We start from the raw sequence: 16,236 nt of genomic DNA on the forward strand, positions 1-16,236 counted from the left end.
AAAAAAAAAAGAAGAAAGGAAAAAAGCGAATATAATATAGTTTCCTACATTAAGAGAATTGAAGCCTTTGGATCAAGGGCGATTGTAGTTGTACTGTTCTTTATGCTGATTTGTCCACATCTATTGCTGTGGTTTTAAAAAGCAGGCTATGTAATATCAGTTGGGTGGTAGGAATAAAAAATGAGACTCTACAATTTTAATTTAATCATTTTAAATTTATTTTGAGTGGATGTTCTATAGTGTTTTTACCTTGAAAATAATTACGGTATACTAGAGGCCTGGCACATGAAATTTGTGCATGGGTAGGTTCCCCAAGCCTGGCCTGCGATCAGGGCCCATCTTCCCTGGCTGCTGGCAGCTGGCCCCGCCCCCTGCCAGTTGCCCTCTGTGTGTGGGGCAACCACTGGGGCGATCGGGGCCCCGCTTGCTTGCACCCACCTTGGCCTGGCACCACCCACCCCTGGTTCCCTGTTCCCCATATGGCGATCAGAGCAGGGGGAGAAGGGGGACTGAGAGGTTGGCTGGCAGGCCCTGATCAGGCAATTGGGGCCTGTGGGTTGGGGGCAGCTCCTACGTTGAGCATCTGCCCCCTGGTGGTCAGTGCATGTCATAGTAACTGGTCATTCTGCTGACCAGTCGATTTGAATATTGCGTTTTAATATATATAGATAGGGGTGCACAAAAATTGTTGGAAATGTAACTAGAGACTAGTAGGTTAGTAAGAGTTCTGAAAACTGTCACATAAAACATTGTTGAAGGGTTTTGGTCTGGAAACATGAGCACTGAAAAGAATATCTAGATATTTAAAGAGATGTAGGGTGCTTTAGAAGGAAGGAAGGAATATTTATTTATAGATCAATATAATAGTAATGGAGCATACTATATAATACCTCCCAGTGACTGGAATTATGTATGTATATGTCAGAAAAGTAACATATTTTTACAGCTTGAATTGGATTACTTGTTCTTTTTCTTTTTTATTAAATTTAAAATTCAGCAAACAGGGTGAGGATTTTAAAAACAGCTTAACATGGTACATAAACCTAGATACTACAGTAATTCTGCCTCTTTGTTTCAGAGTGAAAATGGGATAAAGGAAAGAAAAAGAGGGCTATTTGAATAAGTATTCAACAGACAAAACCTAACTTCAGACATTATGGCTTGTATGGTTTGTAAACTGTAGCAGCATTTGCTTTTTACCAAAACAAGCAATTTTAAGTTAAATTGCACATGGGATACATTGCCAACTAATTTTCTATTATCTATCAATTTAACATGAAGTGTTTTTAACTGAATATTTTTCATGTATTATAAGTATAAAAGATTAGATGGAACTGTGAAAGAGTTATTTTTAAAAGAGATTTCTAGCCTTTTTTTCTCATGAGGAGAAAGAATCCTAGGGAAGAAAGCTGACCTTAAAATATGCTATTATCTCCCACTTGTCTACAAGTGACATTTTAATACTTTAATAGGGTTTGATTTATGCTACATGCTAACTACAAATAATATTTAAATTGTAGTGCATTAATTAAAATAAGGGAGTTGGCTAGTTTTTAGCCAAAATTGAGTGAAACTTCTCTAGCATAATAGCAGTTGAATTTCTTTAATCTTTTAAAATATGCCCTGAGTACTTTATAATAGCTATCCAACTGTAAAAATAATAGAACTGCAGTTATCTTATCACATTATTTGTTAACAATTTGTATTCCCCCAAATCATGTTTTCAGTGTGCATTTCAAGATTATATTCACATATAAAATATCTGGGGTTTTTTACTTTTCCCCTCTTCTCTTTCGTCTTTCCACTAACATGGACACTGGTATTGGTTTAACCTGTGGTTTTATTGAAACTCCTCATTCTAACAGAGCATCTCTAGATTCAACAAACACCGGTTAAGTGACCATTGTAAGACATACCAACTGCTGAAGATACAGCAGTAAATAAGACAGCCAAAGGCCCCACTTCCATAGAGCTTACACTTTAGAAGGGAAAATACAAATAAAGACATGCTTACAAGGGTAGTAGTAATGTGAGCACAGGGAAAGCAAAGGGTGCTGGAGAGTGGAAAAGATCTTAATGAAGTCCCATTTAACCTAAGATCTGAAGGGATAGAATAATTTAGCCTCGTTAAGTGGTGGTGGGTGGAAAGAGGAAGAATCTTCGAAAATCCAGAGGTGAAGTAGAGCAGAGAGCATAAAAGGCATCAAGTATGGGTGAGAGATCAAAGGGATAGTGTCAAGAAATAAGGCAGAAACAGTCGGCAAAGAAAGGGCCTTTCAGGTTTGCCAAGACTTACTTTATCTAGTGGGTTTTGAAATACACACACCCACACAGGCACGCACGCGCGATTTTCAATAGCAAGGGGACAAGAAAATCACATTTCCCATTTCTAATATCCCCCGCATATGAAATGGAGAAGGAATTTGAGAAGGACCAGAGTGAAAGTGAAAATAGTCTGAGAGGCCAAAACCGGTTTGGCTCAGTGGATAGAGCGTCGGCCTGCGGACTCAAGGGTCCCAGGTTCAATTCTGGTCAAGGGCATGTACCTTGGTTGCGGGCACATCCCCCAGTGGGGGGTGTGCAGGAGGCAGCTGATCGATGTTTCTCTCTCATCGATGTTTCTAACTCTCTATCCCTCTCCCTTCCTCTCTGTAAAAAATCAATAAAATATATTTTTTAAAAAAAAAGAAAGAAAGAAAAGAAAATAGTCTGAGAGACCAAAAGGATTATTGTAATATTTCAGCCAAGAAATAATGTTGACTTGGACTTAAGTAGTAGAAGGTGGAATAGAGGAAAGAAGACATATTTCAGAAGTATACTGTCAACAAGATTTAATGATGAATTAGGCTTGGGAGCTAGAAAGAAAACTAAGGCAGGTTGGTTCCTGGCTTAAGCATGGGTTATGTATAGTGATGTGCTTTTCTGTATTAGGCAAAACAAGACAGTGAACAGAATGAAATTTTTGTTTGTCTTGTGATAGGTCTGTTAGTTTTCAATTTCTGTGCTTCACAGACTTAGCCATGCAAAACAACACTCATTTATTGGCTCACAGTTCCATGGGTCAGATATCCAGCAGATTTGACTGGGTTTTCCACTTGGGGTCTTACGAGGCCAAAATCGAGGTATAGGCGGGGCTAGGTTCTCACCTGGAGGCTCTGGGGGAGAAACTGCGTCCAAGGTCACTTAGTTATTGATAGAATTCTGTTCCTGTGATTGTAGGACTGACTTCCGCATTTTTTCTGGCCGTTGGCCAGGGCTTACTCTCCGCTCCTAGAGACCACTCTCAGGTTTTTTCCAAGTGTTCCCCTCTGTTGTCACACAAGCAGTAGCATGCAGAATTGCCCTCATTCTTTAACTTTCTGACTTGTATTCTGCTCCCCACAGTATTTTATAAGTCATTGCTTTATACTAAAAGAAAAGAGGTTCATATGACAAAATGAATGACTGCATTATTCTTAAGAATTCTTTCCTTCGATACTCTTTTGGTAAACTTAGAGTTAGAAAGTCAGTAGAACAGCTGCTCTCACCAGTAACAATAGCTAATACATAGCACTATATATGGGGCAGTCCCTGTTCTTAGTGCTTGACGTACATTAATTCATACCAGCTGTTTGTACTCCTGTCTCAAATGGGGTACAGATGAAGAAGCAAGGTGGTAGAGATTTATAAGATACACTACTTTATCCAAAGTACATACCAAGTCCGTGACATAATGGTTTTAGAGATTGCTGCAATTGTTTTTAAAGAAGTTTGTGTAATCTTTTTAGTTTTTTAAAATATATTTTTATTGATTTCAGAGAGGAAGGGAGAGGGAGAGAGAGGAACATCAATTATGAGAGAGAATCATCAATCTGCTAGGGGTTCGAGCCCATAACCTAGGCATGTGCCCTGACCAGAAATCGATCCCATGACCTTTTGGTTCATGGGTTGACGCTCAACAGCTGAGCTGCACTGGCCAGGCTATGCAATCTTCTTCTGATCATCATTACTGTGAATTAGTTGTTGTTGTTTTTTTTTAATATATTTTTATTGATTTCAGAGAAGAAGGGAGCGGGAGAGAGAGATAGAAATATCAACAATGAGAGAGAATCATCAACTGGCTGCTTTCTGCACACCCCATACTAGGGATCGAGTCCGCAACCTGGGCATGTGCCCCGACTGGAATCGAACCCTGACCTCCTGGTTCATAGGTCATTGCTCAACCACCGAGCCACACCTGCCAGGCTGCAGATTAGTTTTTAACACGGGCTAAGTCTCTTACTTTCCAAGAAGAGAAATAAATGCCCTACATAAGTAAAGCAATGTGATAAAAAGGATGTAATATAAAAATTGATGTTTTTTAAATGTGATATAATGAAACCCTGCAACAAAATGTGCTCTGCTGATTATAAGAATTTAGAAATGACGTTGACTTCTTACCTCCATAGTAAACCATTTGTCAGTTCCTCAACCTCTCAACACAACTGTGTTTTACTTATTGAATGTTTTGGACTTCATTTATAGTATTTTGTTGGGTTTTAACTTTATTATTTCATATGAGTTTAAAGCAGTGGTCGGCAAACTCATTAGTCAACAGAGCGGCAAACCGCGGCTCACGAGCCTCATGTGGTTTAAAGTAATCCATGTAGGCTATGCATTATAAAACTCCAGAGGGCACTGCTCACATGGACTTGCACGTTTGGCAGCCCATAGCCATCTATTCAGAAGCTTCGATAAATCTAAATATAATTGGGGGTGGAGATGACACATTGAAGTTTAACATGATGAATGACTTGTATTAGCACCATTTTTTTTTATTTGCTACCTGTTTTCTCTAAACAAACCCAGAGGCTAAAATGTGTTTTATTGTCTTTGCAGGCGAGGAATTGCCTTAGCCTCCTTAGGAGGGCCAATTTATGCAATTGGAGGGTTAGATGACAACACTTGCTTCAACTACGTGGAGAGGTATGACATAGAATGTGATCAGTGGAGTACAGTGGCACCAATGATTACTCCCCGTGGAGGAGTTGGCTCTGTGGCTCTAGTGGTAAGTTATATGGCACCTTGCTCATTGGACTGCATTGCATCACATCCCTACCCAAATAAGGAATGATCTGGGATATCCATATCTCCAGTATGCACATATTGATTATACACCATATTATTTCATGAAATGCTGCTTTCTTTCAAGATTCTGATTTACCATTAGGATAATGTATAAGTCAGTTAAAAAACTAATGTGACATGTTTTTTATTTTCTCTTTACTTAGAACCATGTTTATGCAGTAGGTGGCAATGATGGAGTAGCCTCTCTATCTAGTGTGGAGAGGTATGATCCACATCTGGATAAGTGGATAGAACTTAAAGAGATGGGTCAACGAAGAGCAGGCAATGGAGTTAGTGATCTCCATGGTTGTTTATACGTTGTTGGTGAGTGGATAGTATTTCTCTGATCTAATTTATTACAAGATATACAATAATCTTACATATATATGTATATATATATATAAATACATATGTGTGTGTGTGTGTGTGTGTGTGTGTGTGTATAAAAGCATAATAGCAAATCAACCGGACAGTGGAACGAACAGTCGCTATGACGTGCACTGACCACCAGGGGGCAGATGCTCAACACAGGAGCTGCCCCCAGCCCGCAGGCCCCGATCGCCCAGTGGGGGCCTGCTGGCCAACCTCTCAGTCCCTCCCCCTGGCTGGCAGGCTCCGATCGCCCAGTGGGAAATGGGGGACCGGGGGTGGGTAGCGGTGGATGCCGGCGGCGCCAGGCCAAGGCGAGTGCAAGTGAGCAGGGCCCCGATCACCCTGCCGGTCGGCCCACACACGCAGGGCGACCAGCGTCAGCGGTGGAGGGCGGGGCCGGCTGCCAGCAGCCGGGGAAGATGGGCCCTGATCACAGGCCAGGCCTTGGGACCCTACCCATGCACAAATTTCATATAGTATAGCCTCTAGAGTGCGTGTGTGTGTGTGTGTGTGTGTGTGTGTGTGTGTGTGTGTGTAAGGCTAATATGCCAAGTGTCCCCTCGGGAGTTTGACCAGGAGACTGGGAGTTTGATCGCTTGCTATGATGTGTGCTGACCACCCACCAGGGGGTGGTGTGGAATGAAGGAAGGCCCTGGCCGGCAGCCGGAAGGCCCCAATTGGCCCTGATTGCTGGCCAGGCCTACCCATGCACGAATTTCATGAACCTGGCATCTAGTAGTGTTATAAAACAACATAACACAAATTATTTGCATTTAGGTTCAAGTGGAATCAGTCCTAAGGTTTACTCTTGAATTCTTAGGGTTCACATTCCTGCTTTTTTGTTTACATCTTCCTCATTCATGTTTAAAACTTCTAGCTCCATATTTTTACTAGGAGTAGCAAGTATATCTTAAAGGGGTTACATTTAAATAAGATATATATTTTTTCATTTAATGACACAAATTGAATGAAAGTGCTTTACAAAAATCTTTAAAGATCTAAGACATGTTTTCTCATCCCAAGGGAATTATGGTGACTACTTTAAGCAAACCAATGTGTATTTCATATGCAAAATAGGTATTGGCATCTTTTTATTGCTTTTTGACTTACTGAATTGTAGAGTTGGAAGGAACCATAGGACAGTGCTTTCTCAAACTTTAATATGCATGTGAATAGTATGGAGATATTGTTAAACTGCAAAGGAGGGGCCCAGATTCTGTATTTTTAACAGTTCCCAAGTGATAACTATGCTACTTCTGGTCTGCTCCCTTCCAATACTAAGGTTTTAAAGGACCAAGAGATGGGAGTAATAATGCCTATCTTTTACAATTGTTTTAAGAATTAGAGGCAATATATGTTAAACATCTCAAACTGCATCTGGTACTTTGTAGTTACCCAATAAATAGGTGGCTATATTAGACCCAGTAATCCCTTCCTTTACAAAGGAAGAAAAGAGTTCAGAGAGCTAGTCACTGCCTGTGGCATTGCATCCTCTTTCCCTCTGCTTTGAAATTTTTCTTTTTTTTTTAAAAAAAAGAATATTTTGATTGATTTCAGAGAGGAAGGAAGAGGGAGAGAGAGGCAGAAATATCAATGATGAGAGCAAATAATTGATCTGCTGCCTCCTGCAGGCCCCCCTACTGGGGATGGAGCCCGCAACCCAGGCATGTGTCCTCACTAGGAATCAAACCCAGGACCTCTTGGCCCAAGGGTCAATGCTCAATCCACTGTGGTACACCAGCCGGGTGAGACACGTTTATTTTTAAAGGAAAGAGCACTGTTAAAATAACAGTTTTTGTCTAACCCTCAGGAACATTGTAAGTAATATTGTCAGAATGATGTGTAGCAAACATGTCAAACTCAGAAGCTAACATGGGCCAAATAAATGAGGCATGCGGCCTGCAAGTTTGACATGCTTGACCTAGAGTATGTAGCATAAAGATACAGTTTTTGGCAAAAACTGGTAAGAATTCAGTCATAGTTTACCATCTCTAATTACTATGGCAATTATGGTATTAAGGGAAGTAGTTGGAAAACTTTAACTTATATCTAAATGAGTCAAATGACTTAGTATAGTTTATTCTCTTCTCAAGCCCTGTTACTATTCAAAATATAAGGCACACATGTACACACAGAGGGGAATCCTGGTGCTGCCTTAGGAAGCTAAGGGAAAATTATATAAATGTCTGTATTTTTTTTTGGGGGGGGGGGCATTGGGGTTGGGTTTTTTTTGCTTTTATGTTATCTGCTTAGATACAGGAACTCTCGTTTTTCCTACTTTAAGATTTTTAATCCTAGTATTAAGGTAAAATATTATTTCATTTATCATGAATTCTAGAAAGTATGTCTAACAGAAGTTGGGAGCGGTAATAGGTTTTGAGATGAATTTTTTCTGATTTTCTCCATTTTCTAAAATGTTTTTAAAAGATTTGGTTTGTAGAAGCTATTGAATGAAGACTTAGCAGTAAATTTCTATGAAATGTAATGCTTTTACTTTTCTTTCTTTATATAGGTGGTTTTGATGATAATTCTCCTCTGAGTTCGGTTGAGCGGTATGACCCTCGAAGCAACAAGTGGGATTATGTAGCAGCACTTACCACTCCCAGGGGTGGAGTGGGGATCGCAACAGTGATGGGCAAAATCTTTGCAGTTGGTGGTCATAATGGCAATGCATACTTAAATACAGTAGAAGCATTTGATCCAGTGCTGAATAGGTAACTTTGTTTTCTCTACACTTTAATGGGATCTTCTAGTAACTGATTACTTCATGGTGCTAAAATGCTGCGAGATGGGGTTAATATAAAACATTTGGGATATCTTGTCTTCCTTAGGAAGCTTGGTGTCTTCCAAAACCAGTCCCATAATAGGCAGTTTTGAATAAAGTAAATCATGCTTTGTTCTAAGATAACATTCTTTTGCCATAGCCGGTTTGGCTCAGTGCATAGAGCGTTGGCCTGCGGACTAAAGGATCCCGGGTTGGATTCTGGTCAAGGGCACATGCCCAGGTTGAGGGCTTGATCGCCAGGGGTGGGCGGGGGGGCATGCAGGAGGCAGCCAGTCAATGATTCTCTCTCATCATTGATGTTTTTATCTCTCCCTCTTTCTTCCTCTCTGAAATCAATACAAATATATTTTTAAAAAATAACATTCTTTTTCCTCTCATTTCAGGTGGGAACTTGTTGGATCTGTGTCTCATTGCAGAGCTGGAGCAGGTGTAGCTGTGTGTGCCTGTTTAACTAGCCAAATTCGAGATGTAGGTCATGGATCCAACAATGTGGTTGACTGCATGTGATCTGAGTCCCAGCCATCAACAATTTCATCATATCTGATAGTCAGGAAAAATGACCAGGATTCTGTATGACCCCCTTTGAACAGTTTTAACTACTACTAGAGTCTTGCAGAAATGTAAACTGTTGTATTGTGACAAAGTGCAACTTTTGGAATAGTAGCTAAAGAATTATTAGTAATAAAGTTAAATTTGATACTTCCCACTTTAGCAAATAATTGAGTAGGGAAGAAAGACATTCTAACCTGAAACCATACCTTCTCTGAAAAATGTTTAAAGTAGTGCCAAACGTTGAAATCCCTATTTAAAAAAGTGTGGACAAATCAAAATGTAAGAGTCACTTACTGAGTTTTTTGTTTTGTTTCTTTGCCTAAAGGTATTAACCTTAGGCAGTGGGCTTTTCCTAGAGGGGAGATTAGACTCTGTTCATCAACACCAGGACATCAGGACACGGAAGAGACCTTCTTTTGAAGAGCAGTTCTACTTGGTGCTGATGAATTTATGCCTTGCTTTTTTCTGGGTGTTGATTTCTCAATTTTTTTGAATATTTACAGAAGTAGAAACAAATGTTTGATCTCTCTGCATGCCACTTGGCTCAAAGCTTATAGGAGTATTGTAAGATCTTAATTTCACTTTGAGTTGTTAGGACACCAAAGACCTAGCTGAACTGATTCCATCTGAACAAATGTACACTTTTATTTTTTCATCTCATACAAAAAAATTTTCTTCATAATAAGCAAAAATTGAACCAGAGTACATACTAGAGGAAGGCTTTCGAGTTGATGTTATTCTAGTGCCCAGTCAATATACCTTAAGAGAGCCTGAGAATATGTTCAACACTCTTTTTTGATTTAATTATTTGATTTTGAACTTTCTATTTTGCTATTTGCCACCATCCTGGTGTTTGTAACTGTACAGAATCTGGATTAATTTATTATCAGAAAATGAATGCATTTTTACATGTATCCTATTATAGACTGTAGTTTACTGATTAGTTCAAGTCCATCATTACCAATAAAAGATATTGTTGGTAAAAACAGAGAAAGATTGAAACTACATTTTTTCTGTTTTATTTAATCCCCTTTGGTATATTTATTTAATTGGAAATATTTCTGTACATTAATTTGAAGCCAGGATATTCTTACACCTACTAATTAACAGGTCTTCATGGTTTAAACCAGAATTGTAAAATGGCCTATTCATTATATGTATATATTTGTATAAATATTTATGAGGAATATTTTTTATTTGAATGCCATTTGGTACATCTCTTCTAGGCTCTCCTAAAGTCATGCCTTAGAATTCAGTATAATTCACTGCTGATCAGTCATCTGGTTCACAAGGAAGCAGGGCAGTAAGAACCCTAACCCCATCTAGCCAGCCCTGAAGTTCATTGCCTAGTAGCTCTGGTGGTCCTCATTAAATGGCATCCTGGCCCTAGCTGGTTAGAATGTCCGCCTGCGGACCGAAGGGTCACGGGTTCAATTCCTGGTTAAGGGCACATACCTGGGTTGTGGGTTTGCTCCCAGCCCTGGTTGATGTGTCTCTCCTCACATTGATGCTTCTCTCTCTCTCTCTTTACCCTCTCCCCACCCCCATCCTTTTCACTCTCTCTGAAAAATCAGTGGAAAAAATACCTTTGGGTGAAGATTTTTTTAAAAAATGGCAACCTGGGCTTGTCAGTGCAGTAGAAAAAGCCACATTACAAAGCCATTGCCTGTTGGGTATAATGGACGCCCGCCCCCCGCCCCAACCTCATAAAAAGAAAAAATTGTAAGAAGGCGCAGGCTAGCAGAAAAAGTCTTTCATGAAGCAGATTTAAAAGTTCCCAAATTATTGTTTTTTTCTATCAGCCTATGGGCAAGTTCACATGTCATTGCTGGATCTGAACCAGTGTTCTCTTATATAACTATAACCATATTTTAGTCAGTCCCCCAAATGCTGAACTCTACAGCACTTACTATCTCAAAACCTGACTTCCACGGCATTTCTCATTTAATGGCATTCTTGTAGTTCTTGTAGTTGGTTTTGCGAATTGTCTAGCCATGGTTACTGATATGTTGGTTTTGTTTATTTTGTGAAGGGGATTTGATCTTATTTCTAAGATTATTTAAAATGTTTTTTCTTGAACCAGTCTACCTTTGTTATGTGTGTAGAGAATAAGGAACACAAAGATGTTACATTTCCAATTCTGTTTTTTATTAAACAGTAGTCACCTAACATACTAGGTTGGTACCCCAGCTAGCCATAAAATTGAACTACTCATGAGATAAGTCAGGTGAAGTGCAGGGACATGTGGCTGACGGTTCCATTGTGTGTGGCAGTCAGCATGGCCTTGAAGGACCTAACCATTGTACGAAAAGATAAATAGTGGAATCAACATGCACAGTCTCTATTAAACACACATTCTTTGAGATATGAAGTGAGGATCAGGCTGAAGGAATCATGCAGTTGAAAGATGATTATATTCATAGGGATAAAGAGACGAAAGATTCGAAGGTGACTCCTTAATTATGAGGCCTGTTACTTTAACCTCCGACGTTAATAGCGCCTTCCAAAAAGTGATATAAAATAGAGCTAAATTTTGAAATTGTAAATGGAAAAAGTGAAAATTTGCATATTATATCTTCAAGATATGTTTCTAGTCATTAAAACCACTGCTTTACTATATTGCACTGCCACTTTAAGAAAAAATTACTTGATATTGTTTTTGACTAAATTCACTATATACTGTGTAACTAATTGATTATTTTTTAAATGTTTGAAATAATTTTGTATTCCCTCTAAGGAGTATTATTCATTGTTTTAATTCCCAAATGTACTTTGAACTTAAAATGCTATTAAATGCCTAGTAAAGAGATGATTGAAGCTGCTTAAACTACTCTTACAAATGGTAAATGTGAAAATTTTTTTGCTCTTTTGTTTGCTATTTGTTATATGGTATAGGATGCATTTAGAATCTAATTCATGTATTATCAGTTAATGTTTTCTGTGGTTTCTCATATCAGACTTTTAAAGAATTATTATTGGCATGTCATTGGCTCTGTCTCTTTTTCCCCTTTATGTGGAGTTGTAAGTGGCAATAAAACTTATAAGCCCTGGCCAGTGTTGCTCAGTGGTAAGAGCATTGGCCCACATACACAAGGGACTTGGGTTCGATTTCCGGTCAAGGGCCCATACTTGGGTTTCAGGTTCAATCCTCGGCCCCAGTCAGGGAGAATGCAAGAGACAACCAATTGGTATGTCTCTCACATTGATATTTCTCTCTCTGTCTCTCTCTGTCTCTTTCTCTCTTTCTCCACCCTCCCTCCCTTCCATTCTCTCTAAAAATCAATAGAAAAAAATATCCTTGGGTGAGGATTAACAGAAAAAAAACTTCAATTTAGTATTTTCTTAAAACTGTATAAAAATTTGTGCAAATCAACATGCAAATACTCCAGAGCAAATCAAAATAATAAATTACCATGTACTGGTATCTATAAAGTAGTGAAATAAAACAGTTGGGGTCATATCAGTGCTATTTATGGATTAAATATATTGCATGTATCTATTATGAATATAACTTTCTATAAGGTCGATATAACTTTGCTTCTCATTGTTTGATTCCTTTTATAGAATCTTATAAAAAAAAACTAGAGGCCCGGTGCACAAAATTTGTGCACAGGAGGTTGGGGGTCCCTCAGCCCAGCCTGCGCCCCCTTGGGAGCTGCCCACCTGCCTGCTTAGGCCCAATCCCCCTGAGCCTAAGCCGGCAGTCAGACATCCCTCTCACAGTCCGGGGCTCTTGCATCCTGGGACCCCTCGCTCCTTACTGCCTTCCTGCAGTGGAGGTGGGAGAGGCTCCCGCCACTGCTGCTGCACTCGTCAGCTGTGAGCCTGGCTTCTGGCTGAACAATGCTCCCCCTGTGGTAGTGCACTGACCACCAGGGGGCAGCTCCTGTGTTGAGTGTCTGCCCCCTGGTGGTCAGTGCGTGTCATAGTGACCGGTCGTTCCTCCGGTCGTTCTGCTATCCAGGCAATTTGCATATTAGGGTTTTATTATATAAGATGGTGTAATTATTCTCCATCTCTCAAATACAAATTGATTTAGTAGGTTGGCTGTAATATTTTTCTCATAAAAAGGACCTCTCTGTTTAACTGAAAATACAAAGATTTTTGTTACCCTTACAAAAGTTAAAGGTAACTGATTTAAGTGATTTCACTAACCCTAGTGACTGATTAAGCAATTCCCTCTCCAGTTGCAGACTTGTACTATATAGAAATGAGATTCTTTATGTATTAAGATAACACTGCCCCTCTTGACTAGTAACCTTGTGAAGCTATAATTTTGTTGCTTTGTTTTGTTTTTTAGCTATGTGCTATTTCTAAAAACTTTTCTGAAACTCCTCTTTGAAAAAATAGCCTGAAGAGTCCATTCGTAAGTCATCTAAGAGAACTGGTCTCATGCTAGTCCTATGTTAATTTTGAGCAGGGTTTTAACTTGATTATTGCTGTGTGTACTTTATTTATCAGACCTGATTCAAAATATTTTATGCTTATCACAGGTGAAATCTATCCTCAAAGAATGTTTTCCTCCCCTGGAGAAAAATTTTTTTCAAAAGTAAACAGTTTTAGTGGAAGATTACTAAAATTACCCTGAGCAATAGAAACTTCAAAGAAGGAAGTATATAGCTTCTTTGAGGGGAAACCTTATATGAATGTAAAAATTCTGGTGGTTTTTGTTGCTGTTTTAACAAATCACTGTACCATTATCTTAATGGTTGAGCCTAAATTCAGTCTACCTGAACAAACTCTTTAGAATATAAGGGATTTCTAAAAATAAAAGAAGAATATAAGAGATTTCTTACATTTAAATAAGTCATGCGAAGTATTAATAAGTATAATTTTTGTAGTCTGTACCAGTCACTTTATTATAATGTTTTAAATATTATAATGTTAATTTCACAATTCTGCATTTTACAGTTAAAAAATAGATTCAAAGGTGTTGAGTAGTTAAAAATTCACAACTAATCAGTAGTTAACTAATCAGTTTATGGCTGAAAATATGTTTTTAGTGATTTTTAGAGAGAGGGGAAGGGAGAGGGATAGAAAGATAGAAACATTGATGAGAGAGATTCAGCTGTCTCCTGGATCGAGCGCACAACCCAGGTATGTGCCCTGACCAGGAATTGAACCGGTGACCTCTTGGTTCCTAGGTTGATGCTCAACTGCTAAGCCATACCAGCCGAGCACCAACTACCCCTTTTTCCACAAGTATACACTGTATGGCCAAATTATTATGATCTCTGAACACATAATAATCTGGTCACTCAGTGTGTATGTGTGTGTGTGTGTATCCTATCTAATAAAAGAGTAATATGCAGATTGACCATCACTCCAACACACAAGATGGCTGCCCCCATGTGGTCAAAGATCCTGCCCCCATGTGGACACAAGATGGCCGTCACAAGATGGCCAGCAGGGGAGGGCAGTTGGGAGGGACCAGGCCTGCAAGGGAGGGCAGTTGGGGGTGATCAGGCCTACAGGGGACGGCAGTTGGGACAGACCAGGCCTGCAAGGGAAGCAGTTGGGGGCGATCAAGCCTGCAGAGGAGGGCAGTTAGGGGAGACCAGGCCAGCAGAGGAGGGAAGTTGGGGGTGACCGGGCCTGCAGGGAAGGGCAGTTAGGGGTGACCAGGCCTTCAGGGGAGGGCAGTTAGAGGTGACCAGGCCTGCAGGGGAGGGCAGTTAGGGTCAATCAGGCTGGCAGGGGAGCAGTTAGGCATCAATCAGGCTGGCAGGGGAATGGTTAGGGGGTGATCAGGCTGGCAGGCAGAAGCGGTTAGGGGCAATGAGGAAGGCAAGCAGGCGAGCAGTTGGTCACCAGCAGTCCTGGATTGTGAGAGGGATGTCCGACTGCCCGTTTAGGCCCGATCCTACCGGGATTGGGCCTAAACGGGCAGTCGGACACCCCTCAAGGGGTCCCAGATTGGAGAGGGTGCAGGCTGGGCTGAGGGACACACACCCCCATGCCCAAATTTTGTGCACCAGGCTTCTAATATATATATTAGAAGCCCGGTGTATGAATTTGTGCATGGGTGGGGTCCGGCCAGCCTGGCCAGGGGGAGGGGACATGGGCAGTTGGCCAGCCTGACTGCTGGTCGAACTCCTGGTCAAGGAGACAATTTGCATATTAGCCTTTTATTATATAGGATATACACTGAGTGGCCAGATTATTATGCATTCAGAGATCATAATAATCTGGCCACTCAGTGTATATATACATTTAAGAGAAGATGACTTTTTCACAGTTTCTTCTTAGGGTATAAAAGTATTTCTGGTCACTGTATTTCTTCTTTTTTTTTTTTTGGTCACTTTTATTTTATTGAGATGTTATTGATATATAACATTATATTAGTTTCAGGTGTACACGTAATGTTCCAATATATGTGTACATTGTGAAGTGATCACAGCAATAAGTCTAGTTAAACATCCATCACCACCCATAGCAACTTTCAAACATATAACGTATTATTAACTGTAGTCTCAATGCTGTACATTTTACTTCTTTCACCCATTTCACCCACTCCCTACATCTGCCTCTGGGAGCCACTGTCACTGTCTTTCTATATGTAGTATTTGGTACATATATAAAAATATATGCAACATGGAAGTTATCAAGTATACTAAAAAAAAAAAAAAAAAACCCACAACCTATATACCCACTCCCTAAGTAAGAATTAGAACATTTCTTTTAGGATTGACACTACATTAAGTGTTCCTTCTCAATTCCAATTCCCAGCCTACCCTTCTCCCTGAGAGGTAAGTATCCCGAATCAATCATTCCTTTGCATTTTTCCTTTTGTTTTTGTACATATATCCCTAAGTAGCCTATTGTTTACTTTTGTTGGTGAGCTTTTTAAAACAGTATACCGCCCTGGCTGTTTTGGCTCAGTGGATAGAGCGTCGGCCTACGGACTGAGGGGTCCCGGGTTCGATTCCGGTCAAGGGCACATGCTGGGGTTGCGGGCTCGATCCCCAGTGGGGGACGTGCAAGAGGCAGCCAATCAATGATTCCCTGTCATCATTGATGTTTCTATTGCTCTCTCCCTCTCCCTTCCTCTCTGAAATCAATAAAAATATTTTTAAAAAATAGTATACCGTTATATAGTCTTATGTAACTTGATCTTTTTATTCAACAGATTGATTTTTGTAACCCCCCAACTGTATTAGTCTCTCTTTATTCTTTGGAAATCTCTCCCAGTTAACTATTTCCATTTGTAGGTGATGAAAAGTCTAAGGAATCCACTTCGAAGTTGGCTCTGCTGGGAACATGGTCATTTCCTTCACCTCAACTCAGAATTCAGACTTTTGGTCCTTGTTTTTTTATATTCCAGTCCCAGAAGTAGTTTTCACTGTAGAAGTTATCTGAAGACAGTCTTATGCTTTATTGTAGTGGTGTGTAACCAGGCTCGAGTTTCTCCAGGACACTATACAGGATGCATTTAAATAATG

At 39.9% G+C, this 16,236-nt stretch overlaps 1 protein-coding gene across 3 annotated transcripts in view; it reads left to right on the forward strand.

The window, feature by feature from the left end:
- KLHL8 (kelch like family member 8) overlaps nt 1–11,837 on the forward strand; it is a 46,315-nt gene extending 34,478 nt beyond the window's left edge. For 2 of the 3 annotated variants that reach the window (XM_080643457.1, XM_080643458.1), the window contains 4 exons: nt 4,858–5,026; nt 5,250–5,409; nt 7,970–8,171; nt 8,626–11,773. In XM_080643457.1, coding sequence (XP_080499583.1) covers nt 4,858–5,026; nt 5,250–5,409; nt 7,970–8,171; nt 8,626–8,749 — 655 coding nt within the window. In that variant the 3' untranslated portion in view covers nt 8,750–11,773. Of the gene's footprint in view, nt 1–4,857; nt 5,027–5,249; nt 5,410–7,969; nt 8,172–8,625 lie in introns of all 3 variants that reach the window. The other variant, XM_080643456.1, reaches the window with a different exon arrangement.
- The last annotated feature ends 4,399 nt before the right edge of the window (nt 11,838–16,236 follow it).

This window comes from Plecotus auritus, assembly GCF_963455305.1.
Source record: "Plecotus auritus genome assembly, chromosome: 1".
Taxonomy (NCBI): Eukaryota; Metazoa; Chordata; class Mammalia; order Chiroptera; family Vespertilionidae; genus Plecotus; species Plecotus auritus.